Genomic DNA, 13336 nt, shown 5'->3' with positions numbered 1-13336 from the left:
GATGATGTCACCCTTCCATTTACTACCATGTCGTAATCACATGCCGAATCGAAAGATAGATAACCAATTACCACTTTGTTCGTCTAATCTGTCCAACATTCCAAAAATATAAACTTCTGTATTTGGAGCTGATGGCATTGAGCATAATCTGAGAGGGTCCGGCATTATTGAGAGACTCAGCAAAGGACGAAAATAGTTGTTTTTGTGAAAATAACAAGATATGACGTGATTGCTAGTCAAAAGCAGCTCAGTGTACAAGGCCTTGTTACTCAATAATTGTTATGAATCAACAAAGTGTTAGATGCAACCCCTGATCGCTTGTTCACATGCTGCTGTATCCTCCTGTAATTTTTACTTGAGAGAGAGAGAGAGAGAGAGAGAGAGAGAGAGAGAGAGAGAGAGAGAGAGAGAGAGAGAGAGAGTGTGTGTGTGTGTGTGTGTACTCGCTATGGTAAATGCGTTTTTAAAGGGAATATTACAGATTCAAAAAGGAACGTAAGTCCATTTCTCCAGTTTCGGTATTTTCCTGTGTTGCATCGTGTACCTATTCGCCACCTTGTCTAGTTTAGAATCACAGGTAATAACATCGTGCCAGCTAACGACAATCCTCCCAGCTCACTGCTTGTATGGAATTCAAACAGGCAGAAGTACGTTGTGGAGGCTGGTACTCTCTCAGGCAATCAGAACCTACAGATAAGTCACAGTGTAATCCTATTGACCAATCTGTGGTTATTCAATCGATTAAATATGTTTGTATGATCAAAACTGAACTATGACAGCGTACCCTGCGACGTTCTATTTCATTTGACTACGTGACAGACCCTCCATGTGGTGGAGGGACAGTAATTTGACCGACGCCAGTACATGCTCAAATTCTGTACACAAGGATTCATTATCCCCTCCATGCAAACTTTGTCTTCGTTTTGAAGTTGTTTGAAGGACTTATACAAAAAGACAGACCTCTCTTTGAATATATTTTAATAGTTGATGATGAAACAAGATGAAGTATGCTAAAATGCAGCTCTGAACTGACAGCTAAAGTGAAACTGAATCTAACAAAGGACGAACATTGCAATTATACAGATCGTGATGTGACAGGATATATTGCTCAAGACTCTTTAACGCAGTGTCCTCAAAATTTGTAAAGAGAAAAATCAATGAAACAGACTTACATTTTGACTGTTTTGACTTTTAAGGTAGGACGCGCCTCCTGGACAGAAATTCGGGCTTTCAAATTTCAGCAATTTTCTTCTTATCTACCACTTGTGGAGGCTCATTTTAAAGCTCTTGATTAAAGAAAGATTTTCACCGTCTTAATTTTCGAAAATTTTATTTTTTCTCCATAAAGTTAACACAGGGGTGGCAACCATTTAAGAGAATGGTCGAAAGTTTCATTGACGAAAGTTTCAGTCTTTTATTTTCGAGGCGCATATTACCTCAAAGAAGTCAACTTTTGAAACCATTTTCAAATAAAGCTTGCACCAGACATTTAAAACAGAATTATCTCATAACAGTCGACAGTGTACATATCCTCAGAATCCAAAAATCACTAATGTAGACCTCAGAACATAAAATCGATATTGTTAATATAGTTTTAAGGTAGACCGCGCCTCGGGGACAGATATTCGGTCTCTCAAAGTTTTACAATCCTCTTCTGATATACCACTTGTGGGGGTTCATTTTAAAGCTCTTGGTGTAAGAAAAATCTTTTCACCGGCTGAGTTTTTTTCAAAAATCGAATATTTTACTTTTTCTCCATAAAGTTAACACAGGGATGGCGGCCATTTTGAATTTCAAATATGGGTACATCTTGAGTAATTTGTTTCTCTAGTACCAAAAGTTGCACGGCGACCCCCGATTTTTATTCTTGCTTTTGAAAGAGAATGATTGAAGTATTCTTTTAGGAAAGTTTGAGCAAAAGTTTAAGTCTTCCACTTTCGAGGCGCATACTACCTTAAGTGATACCATGGTCGGTCATATTATCACGAACTGGGGTCTGTTATTTCTGCACAGATCTGCAGCACATTAACTTTATAAATTTGAACAAATTAACAATCGCAATGAGAGTTCTGCATTAAGGCCTTCTTTAAAATGACGATTTAGTGTCACCCACATAGTCTATCTTTAAGTGACATTTAACCGTGTACACTGTCTATATGATTTAATCTCTGCCAATCATTTAGCTTAAACCAATCCCAATGGCAAAAACACCAACATTAAAGTCGACAAAAGTGTTATCTAATACAAATTCTGTCCAACAGCAAGATCTACATACAAAGTCATTACACAATACGTTGAAGGAAAAGAGAGACAAAAGTCATGAGCACAGAGGAATACATTGCGCTGGCAGATGACACCTCATCCTCAGGCTTAGGGTTGGAGTCATATTCAAATCGTCCGAGAACAGCGTAGTGGTCGGCCAGATCAGTGATGGTTCTGTTTTCCCTGCAGTTTTCTTCGTACGGATAGAGGTGCCCACTGAACAGTCTGATGCCGTCAAAACAGATGGGGAACGCATCGTCAACGTACTTAATGGACTCCTGCGACGCCGATGACGGCAGACGATGGGCGTGGCTGTAGAGAACGTAGTCAATCCATGAGCCGGGCAGCCAATCACGCCCCTCGGCACAGCCGACCGGGTCGTCTCCGTCGTAGTTCAAGTCGTTGTAGCATTTGTCGCTGGTGCAGTTGATCGGTCCGACGATCTCCGGCATATTGGCTTCCAGTGCCTCGAGCATATCGTCCAACAGGTCCGGCTTGGTGTACATGTTGTTGTTCAAGTCACCCCCGTAAATGACGGCATCCTCCTTGGAGATGTTTTGCCTGAGCATCAGATTGTGCATCTCAATGGTTTGGTTCAGTCGCGCCTGGTCCCCACCCCGGTCGGTGTCACCTGCTTGTAGATGAGTGCCAAGTACATGATATGTTCTCGTCTCGCCATCGACCGATTTCTCTATTTCCGCATACATGGCCCCCTTGGCGGCCATAGCATCGTCCGAAGGAGCAATCACGCTCTCGTATACGGTTTCATCCCATCGCTTTATCGGCCATCTTGACGCGATGAAGACGCCTCCATTTTCGGGTGGCAGAAACAGGTCTTCCCCGATGGTGCCTGTGTAGTACTTGAATCCGTAGTATTCCAGCATTTGCCGGAAGGAGGCACCTTGGTGGGCGAAGCAACCGCCCATGAAGGCTTCGTTGAAAATGATGGCGTCCAGGTCACCATGGCGAGTGAATATCTCAGGAAGAATACGGCATGTGCGCTCATGCTGACCGCTCTGGTAGTACAGATAGCGCAGCTCGTAGACGTTGTATGCCAGCACCTTGAAAGTAGTTGCCGGCGTCGGGTCGGGGAGGGTTAACTTGGGTATAGCGCATAGAACATTTTGACCAGGGAAGACATAGCACAAGTCCCAGTTGTTGTAGCGGGCGCTGCAAACATACTCCAGCCCGAACATCTGACAGTAGTCTGGTGTCAAGTTACATTCGTTTGTTGTATGTCCTATACAGGTAAAAGAAACCCAGAACGACAAAGTCAATAATAATTATAATAACAACAATAACATCAACGACATTAACAACAACAAAAAACAACAACATCAACAGTAACATCAACAACACCAACAATCATCATCATCATCATCATCATCATCATCATCATCATCATCATCAACAACAACAACACCGGCAACATCATCATAGTTACCATCATCATCATCATCATCATCATCATCATCATCATCATCATCAACAACAACAACACCGACAACATCATCATCATCATCGTTACCATCATCATCATCATCATCATCATCATCATCATAAGCAGATGCAGGGAGGCCTATCAAATGTTGTAACAAAAGGTGATTTTAAGACTCACCGAGCCAGACCTGTGGTCTATCATCCTCACATTCAGCTGTAGAGAGGGCAAGAAAATAACAAACTTCAGATTATTACCCATAGAGACAGTCAGAAGACGTGTATAAGCGCATCGAAACAGAACATGTAAACTCGAGGAAACTTGAAAGCGTTCGCTTTCACCACGCGAAGTTTGACATCTCGAGAGAGGAAATTTTGACAACTGCTAAGTTTTTAACTCATTCGTGGTCAAACGTCTTTTCTTGTAACGATCCATCGCTATATGTACACCAGTGACAGCGTGCTAGTTCCCCCTATTACGCAATACCCTACCGAATAGACGCATGAAACGGACTCTCACCTGGAATGGGAGGTTGTGTCGGATTTGGGACGGGCTCAATCGGGCTCGTAAAATCAAAGACCCCTAACACTGCATAGTGATCGGATAAATCAGTGACGTTCCAGGAATCTCTACAGCTATTCTGGTAGGAATAGTGATGCTGGCCCAACTCGATCGGTATCGGCAGGAGGCCGTCGTCTGGGTCTGTTTGCGATATCGGTAGAGCTGCCATGCAGGGTTCGAACGGTTCTGAAGCAACGTACTTGATCGATTCCTGACTGGCAGAGTTCGGCATCGCGTGCTGGTTGCTATAGATGACGTAATCGATCCACTTTCCTCCTTCGCCGGGCTCGGCTCTGAGGTCATTGTTTTCGTAGTCGTATGTGACATCCAGCTCTCCGACGATATTGGGCATTTTGGCTTCGAGAACCTCTAACATTTGATCCCAACGACCGTCTGCATCGTCGAGCTCGGTGTTCAGGTCTCCGGCGTAAATGACAGGCTCGTCAGCGGGGATATTCTGCTCCTTCATCAGAGTATGCATCTCTTTCGCCTGGGCTGCTCTAGCTCCATCCCCTTGCACACCAAAGCCAGCCTGAAGATGGGTTCCCAAGATGTGATAGTGCCTCGTTTCGGAATCAACCTCTTTTCTTATCTTCACGTACACGGCGCCCTTGTTGGACAACGCATCCGCGGATGGGCGAACGGCATTTTCGAATATTTTCTCGGCTTCGGCGACAATTGGCCAACGAGAGGCGATGAAGACGCCGCCATTTTCAAACCCAGAAATTTCTTCCGGCAGACTTGGAGGCAAGGCCGGTGCGATTGGCAGAAGCGAGACATCTTCGCCGACGGTTTGCGTGATGTAGCCGAAGCCATACTGTTCCAGCATATCTCGGAATGAAATACCGTCGAAAGCGAAACAGCCACCCATGAAAACCTCGTTGAATACGATGACATCAAGGTCGCCGTGCAGTTCGAAGATTTTCTGCGGAATGCGACAGGTACGCTCGTACTGTCCTTTCTGATAGTAAGTATATCGAAGCTCCCAGACGTTGTACGCCAAGACTTTCAAAGTCGTAGCCGGGGTCGGGTCGGGTAGTTTGATATCGGGCGAATCACAAATGACATTTTCTCCTTTATTCCTGCATCGGTGAGGAGGACCATAATTATCAGTGCAGGCAAATTCTAGCCCAAACTTTGCACAATAGGAACTATCGAGGTCGCATTCCGAAGTTGCGTCACCTATGGGCAAAATTGGAGGACACACTTGCATTAGAATTGAGCCATTCAACAACTGTTAATCTTCGACATGGACTATCATCACGGGCTGCCATGATCATGTCACCCGTAAAACCTTGCAGTTTAGTCGAAGAGCTCGACGTGTGTTTAACGTTTTGCCTATATTAGATGATATGACGTATCGTAACTTTAATTTGCCATCTAACATCGCTCAAAGTAAAGAAATACGAGTTTTCTTGTCTAAAGTACAAGGTTTCTTTCAGTAATGTCATGGCATGCAGGTAGCTCTAACAAATTACTGACCATATAAATTGATAAATGCAGCAGGGTAGTAGATTGGTTTAAGTGGTACACTCAGTAGTAAACCTCAAACTTAAACAGAACTTTACAGTGAATTGCGTTTACCCGTTGGCATTAGACGAACTTCGAATATTGTCAAAATAGAGCTGTTGTCAACAATGTTAGGCGGAATTATCATCCAGGCGGTATTATCGGTCAATTACAAAGAAATCAACTCTGCAGAAGTTGAAACATTGTTTATAGCAGAAGGTCAGACACAGTCAAAACAACACCAGCGCACATATCCAAACACAGCCCGCTAGCTGTCTAGGACGTATCGCTTGCTGACAAATATAAGGGTTTTCGCATTTTCAAATGTCTTTAACTGACAAACATACACTCATGCATTGTTAATATTTAACTTGCTATTATTTTCTCAAAACATTAAACTTTCTTGCGACGGAACTATGTAAAAATACAACTCGGATTGTTGCTATGTAGCCTAGGATAGTAGACGTGGTGTGTGTGGATCTGGTGGTGTTTCAATTGTTTTGTCTACGTCTGATCTCCTGCTCGTCAATGTTTAAAGTTTTGAAGAGTTGATTCCTCTATGATTACCACATAAGTGATAATTACACCTGGCAGTGTTGGCAATACCTCGATTTAGACAATATGTTTGGTTCGTCTAATGTCAAATGGTCAACGCAAACCATTGTAACATGATGCCAACATGTTTTGTCGTAATGAACGTCGTCGTAATCGAACGTTCAAGCTGTATAACCTCGTATGGTGACTTGAGCTGTTGACTGCACTATGCACGTCACTTTTTACCAGCACCTTTCCAAATGGAAAGGCTTCGGGGATACCCGGTGTGAATTCAATGAAGAGAAGCATTTCAGCATGGCATTGTACCCTCTCCCTGGAAGTCATGTTCTCCCACCCACCTTTCTCAACAAAGCAAATACAAAAATAACAAACAAAAAACAACAAACCAAAGCGACAAAAACAACATGCAAATAAATGAGCAATGCTTACTATTGAGAACAACTAGTATTGTTTACTTACCCAACGACACCTGTGGTCTCGGGTTTCCGCTGCACAATGCACCTATTAGAAACGAGGACACAGGAGAATTAATAAACGCCGACAGACGATGCATCGATTTTCACGCAAGGATACATATATGTGACCTTTGCACTAGAACAGCAAAAACTCTAAGATGGGCTTATGAAAAACTTAACCAGCAACATAAATAGCATGTTATATAGGTTAATTGACTCACTTCATAAGATTGCCCACTGTACAGCCGGGGCCTCACGACTATACATTGAAATGAACGCGGTACATGTCAGACATCTGTTTGCTATGAGGACCTTCGGATTACAAAAGTGTAAAAAATGATGTCAATTTTACCTATTCTGATTATAGACATCCAAATGAATTATATGCATATTATCAGCTTGGTCCCAAAAATAGCAAACTGTAGATGTATGGTTGCTCAACAAAGTTGTCTGAGGAGGTTATCTATCATGGCTTGAATTTTATTAATTACAGTTCGAGTTCAGGCCTAAACGAGAACTAGGAGAGTATCATACTATAGACATACTGTACACACCGTAGTAAGCAACACAGTTCAGGAACGCTTGGCAAATGTATTTATCTGACGTACATGCCATTGAAGCTGTCACGTTGTCTTTAAAACTAAAATGAGCAGTAACTTTTAGAGTAGCCTTGTTGTCCTGTTTGTAAAACGCAGTCACAATGTGATTTTCTACTCCCAAGATGGCGCCACAGCCTGAGTGCCCTGTATCCAATTGCTATCGTCAACGTATTAGTCAGTTTTTGTGTAATTTTTATGATAATTTTTAATAGCTGAATATCAGTCCAGACTTACAATTCATTTGTCGATGATGACATTGCAATTGCATATTGTACACAACGTGTTGCACCGAAGAGATAACTACACTGTCGTGCTTGGTGTTGCCATAATTCTTAAAGATATTTTGCATTTGTACTTAACATTTTCTTGAGAAGAAGCATATTATGACAAGAGTAGACAGTCTGTCGATAATTCCAAAATGTATGCATCCCTGGCAGACTGTCACTGCCAGCCGAGGGGCGATGTTCAATTTCGTTATCGCGAAGGAAGGGCAAACTCCAAGAATCCGTCCCGGCAACGGTGCCACTGCTACGCCTTTTAAAACCATTTTGATTAATGTCAACATTACCCCGCGACGTTTCCACGCCACACAATGATTATATTGTCAAGTGTACTTAATTCTCTCTAGGTTTTATGGGCTATCTATAGCTCTGATCACACTATCTAACTGCTTCTGCTGGCCATAACACAGAGAGAGGCTGAGTAGATCACACTAATAAGAGGACACCTTCACTGTCCAAATGACAATTCAAACTGTTTCATAGTCTGGTTAGTTTTCTTCGTCGGCAGACTCATTGCTTCAGTCTTGCACTATGAGGGTGCATCAACTTAGATAACATGCAGAGAAACTAGTATATGGTCAGTTCTGACAGTTCCGGTGCAATGGCGCATTTTTTCGCCGGCACAGTTCACAGAAATTGCTACAAACATTGAACCCTTAACATGAATGTCCTATTCTTTGGTGTAAATATTCTAGCCTATATCCCATGAAAACGACGATTGTCACCGACGGTGCAAAAAGACCGAAATGCGTCTACTGGCTAGGAGAAACGAAATCTGATTGATGTCGGCATTTTAAGAGATGACGATTTTTAATGAATAGTAGCTAAAACTACTGATTTCGACAACCCTTAGAAAATTACATAACAAACTCAAACGCTATCAGATGAGTGGCATCAGAGGAAAATGTCAATTACCAAGATGCAAGAAAAATGACGAAAAAGTGAATGCATAATTGTTATACAAATTTTGCCATAGTTTGAAGAAAGCTGAATAAGGTCCTACCTACGAGCATACATGCAAAATTTGATAACCATTGAATAAGAAGTAATGAATAATATTTAAAAGATAAATGAGTGAACAAATGGAAATAGGGACATCCTATGAAAGCTATATATTAACCTTCAAAGCTATCATATCAGTGGTACCACAGAAGATGACGTAATGATCAAAAAAGAAAAGATACGCCCCCAAAAATTGTATATGCAAATTCCACCATTTTAAGAAATCTAAATAGGGTCATCCCGAGGTACTTATGGACAAAAATTTACATTTTCTTATCAGTGGTGTTGGAGACGCTGACTTAAATTGACGGACGACAGCCGACCGACATCGACGGACAATGAACCTATCTGATAAGCTCAACCTCATTGAAAGCGGAGCTAAAGTCCTAAAATCAATTAACCTTAGACTGTCGAAATGACGAGAACCGACAGATAGTGCCGCAGAAAACACGATGGCACTGGTTATACGATTAATCAGGTCCTATCTGATAAATAAACGGATTGTCTTCAAAGAATATATGTACAAAGGAGGACGGCAGCATTGGGTAAATTACAAATTCACTATTAACGCCATAATTATGTTATAAGCAATTCCTACTAAAATCAGTCTCAATATCTACCAGACGCACTCGGGAGGGGGGTGTTTAGTTCGACGCGCTGTCGTCGACCTTTGTTTGAAAGGGCCACTCCACTTGTTTCCGCAGCATTTGGAATCTCGGTGGAGAAAGAAACTGCGTCATGGCCATGAAGCGGTCTGTCTGGGCTCCCCGTCCGAAGGAAATCTTGACGAAACGTTACCTCACAAACTAAGACGATCCAAGTGGAACGCCTACAATTTGTGAATGGCGTGCTTGCTTACGAAAACGCCAACACAAACACTGACGGGACAATTCCTCGTGAGGCATTGGTGCTTATAAGATATCTGGTTATTCGATGTCGGACAGAATATATTTAGGTTGATTACCTCAATTTTTTAACAACACAAACTTTCGCTAAAACTCAAACTTTACTCTACATTTTCAAGACTTTTCCACTCGTGGGTTAAAGTCATTTCGAATTCAGTTTTCGTTGCATGAAATTTGCAGACTTATTTCGTAATATGTAGTATCCACTACATATTACAATCATTGGAAACATGCAAATGAATGAGGAGGTACCATTGGAAACATGCAAGTGGATGAGGTACCATCGTATACCCACGATTGAAGAGCACATATGGTAGAAACCAATGCTTGTATGTGGACTTCTTTACTCTTGATAAATATAAACACATTGCTGAGATAGTAGTGAATTTAACAATAGCTTAGCGTTGGCCAAATACTCTCAAGTCTCGACATAAAAATGATGTGTAAAGTCATACTCACGGTTAAACGGCAAATTTTGCAAGACAACCAAGAGCGAGAGCAGGAACGTCGAAGTCAGAAGGAGTCTCGACATCTCGGAGAGCGCGATCGTGAGCCTGCGACAAGGAGACGAGATGGAGTGGCCAGTGGGATCTGAAATAACCCATATAGATGAGAGGACCAGATATGGCCTGATAACGGCACAATGTTCAATTTGTCTTGATAATGAGGATGGTGTGGGTCTGATTGATACAAATTATTTGGCAGGTGCAAAGATAGTGGGCGGGATCTTTTGGCAACAGTTATTTCATCATTAGAACGTCCGTGTCTTGCGGCGGTACCTACTGGTACATGGCGTGCACTTTTATGGCCCCATGTTAGCATTCTAATTATTAAGAATGTAGGGCTTTTGTGCATGACTTAAACACCTGGGCCTGTGTACATTGTTTGTATGTGTTAACATTCGTAAGCAGGTTATAGGAGCGTTGGCAACGGATACAAATGCAAATATTATTTTTCGAAAAGTTCGTCACCCTCAATAGGGATATGTGATGGAAACTTCATTTGCATTGGGCGTTAGTGACCAAGGGCGTGAAATTGGGAAATCCTGGGCAGCAAAGTTTGCTACAGAATTTGCAGCCAGCTTTTTAACGTAGTAAAGGGTAGGTAACCAATACATTTTCATCTGCATTGTAACACTGAGGACGCTTTGTGCGTTTATACAGTACATTATTTATAATTGTAGATTTTTCTGAAAAAATGGAAATTTTGATGGGAAAGTGAAAGCTCTTGGCAACCAGTACTTCTTTGTTGCCAATATTTTAAATCGACGATGTACTAAGGAAAACAAGCTACCGTTTGTAAGCAGTTTCTCGGTCGCATGCAACTTTCTAAGGTATCAATGAGCAGGGACGTATATTTTTCAGTCATCGTCGGCGTCTTGGTTGAACCAAGCAGGCGAAAGGCTTGTAAAGATGGATGCTGTAGTTCAGCAGACAGCTGGGTGTACCACTGTCTGTGACGATAGCATTGTGAGTATTTTTCTCAAGATGACCTTCGCTGTGGTGGTCACACGGTAGGGATTAAAGTATCGCAGGAGCAAAACGTTCTAAGTTAATACAGGGAGGAATTGGCATTTACAACGGGAGAGCGAATCTCGTTGTCGGGAAAAGGGTGGAGGAGCAAAGGGAGCTGTGAGAAGAGGGAAAAGAAGATTTTGTTCGAGGAAGAGTATAGTCTAGGCGATGGAGTAGGACTAGTTGCCAAGATTTGTCACGCTCCCATTAGAATTTCTCATTCTTTACAAACAAACTTGGCATATTTTCTTACTAATGGTGCATTCTTTACATGTAAAACACTTCCTGTTACATTTTCTAAACTCCAGTTCGTTGATTAACAGACCCAGGATACATTAAAGCTGATACGATGTGCATCCCGAACATTATTGGGGTAATTCATTACTGTGAATTGCCCCTGTCAAAAGAAGGTTGGCATTATGTCGATAGGTCACAGCTGTTTTCCCCAACTTTGTCTGTCGTACATTTTGGCAGCTTTTTAGTCTTCTAAGGACAAGTGAAATAAAAAAATCGTACTATTAACGGGGACATTAAATTTGGATGAATCCAACAGATATCATGTGTTTGCTACTTTGTTATTAATTTTAGATTTGGATAAACATTAGAACATGTGGTGAATAATGTTAAAATGCTTTTGCTGTTGTTAACGATTATGAATAATTAAACACCAGAACGTTCGTCCACAGAGAAATGCTAATGTTGACTTACCCAAGAAAAGACATTTATTCTCATCATCAGCCCTTTGGTGAAAATGAATGAAGACGACTCCTTGAAAGGCCTGTAGCTGATACATTAATGATTTTTTTTCACAATTTTTGTTTTGTATGTCAATCGCAAATTTTTGTTCTACTCCCAAAGCACGTTGAAACACCAACTATTTAGCTCATCAACACAGCGTCTGAGCACGTGTAAAATCGGATGTTATCTTGTACACTGGAATATTAATACGGACCTGAAGACACTTGTCAACAATAACAATGCAGTTTAAAACACATGTGCAGATTGGGTTTACAGACTGAATACTGTGTATCTCGACGTGCTTTGTGGGTAGAACTAGATCTTGATATTGCAGATGACATTAAAACAAAAATGGTGAAAACAAGTCATCGTTGATGACACAGTCCCAACTTGTTAATGGGTACTTTGATTGCAAGTCCTCGGTGAGAATAGAGTCCTGTTCATTAATTGGGTCTGAGTTTAAAAATACTGTGATACAGATGGGGCTTAATGACCGAGAATGAGTTCCATGGCGATGACAACGTAAAACCAATGTGGGCTGCCACCCTAACTACAACAGGTCATTAAATGAGTCAATTAGTAATTAATCGCATGGATATTGACAAACATTTTTACATTTTTATAATACTGACAGATTATCACCTGTACCATATCTCATCACATTAAGTTTGATGCAGTGCTTCTGGACATAAATCCTAAAACAAAAATCATTTTGCATGCAAATCAGCAATTAATTTAAACGATATAGCTAAGTGCCATTGTAAATGGCAGCGTGCCAGCTATATTGGATCGCATCACAAAACAAATCAAAGTGCATGTTTATGATATCAGGAGTAATCAGTAATCCTTGTATAAAGTTTCAATGGAATCGCTCCAGGCATCTCTGAGAAATTTGGATGAACGGACGGACGCACGGGTGTGACCAAACCTTTGCCCCCTCCCCCGAACGATGTCCCTGGGGACTAATAATCGTCAAAAATTACAGCTACTAGCCCTTTGCTGTGTCCTTGTCCGTAACTGTACTTTCGCAGTAAGGCAGACTGTTGGATCCAGTGTACCAATTGTGTCATCATTTTCCAACACAGTGATGAAAGGCCGAAGAAGCTAGTACGACAATAATTTTAGAAACACTCCAGCATAGGTCCCGAAAGTGGGGAATTATTTCACATACGACCACAGACTATAATTGTATACAGGCATTTAAGATAATGTACTTTGTTGCACCGAGCCAATATGTAATGAACCATGCTCAATGTAATGCATCAATCTTTGCATTGAATGTTTTCCGTGTGATACTTTGTCATTAGATATAGCAGTAACCTGCTGGAGGTCGAGTAACACCGGCGTTCTCCTCCCCTGCAATTGCTTCGCTGTATTTCTTATCGATGGCTGTCATATGATTAAGTGCTGGCTTTGTTGAGTGTGTCAAATGTCAAATCAATGTGACCCATTTACCGACTGCCCCAATGGACAAGATAGTTGATGAGTCGAATAAGCACTGATAAGCTTGGCGTGCG

General features: G+C 41.6%; 1 protein-coding gene across 1 annotated transcript; it reads right to left on the bottom strand.

Moving 5' to 3' along the window:
• Positions 1 to 968: 968 nt before the first annotated feature.
• On the bottom strand, positions 969 to 10218 carry LOC139131223 (uncharacterized). The gene is made up of 5 exons (XM_070697197.1): positions 10027 to 10218; positions 6785 to 6826; positions 4220 to 5443; positions 3881 to 3916; positions 969 to 3502 (listed from the first exon to the last, which is right to left on the bottom strand). Exons 1-5 carry the CDS (start codon positions 10097 to 10099, stop codon positions 2283 to 2285), a joined length of 2595 nt encoding a protein of 864 aa, XP_070553298.1. The 5' UTR covers positions 10100 to 10218; the 3' UTR covers positions 969 to 2282.
• Positions 10219 to 13336: the final 3118 nt, after the last annotated feature.

The sequence above is a fragment of the Ptychodera flava genome, chromosome 4 (assembly GCF_041260155.1).
Source record: "Ptychodera flava strain L36383 chromosome 4, AS_Pfla_20210202, whole genome shotgun sequence".
Lineage (NCBI taxonomy): Eukaryota > Metazoa > Hemichordata > Enteropneusta > Ptychoderidae > Ptychodera > Ptychodera flava.
This window is presented reverse-complemented; position numbering and strand designations above follow the sequence as displayed.

Excerpts from the sequence above, each read along its gene's own strand:
- LOC139131223 (XM_070697197.1), bottom strand. The coding sequence starts at position 10,099 with ATGTCGAGACTCCTTCTGACTTCGACGTTCCTGCTCTCGCTCTTGGTT. Across the intron at positions 5,444-6,784 it reads GAGACCACAGGTGTCGTTGG|GTGACGCAACTTCGGAATGC; the intron begins GTAAGTAAACAA and ends TTTTGCCCATAG. Across the intron at positions 3,917-4,219 it reads GACACAACCTCCCATTCCAG|CTGAATGTGAGGATGATAGA; the intron begins GTGAGAGTCCGT and ends CCCTCTCTACAG.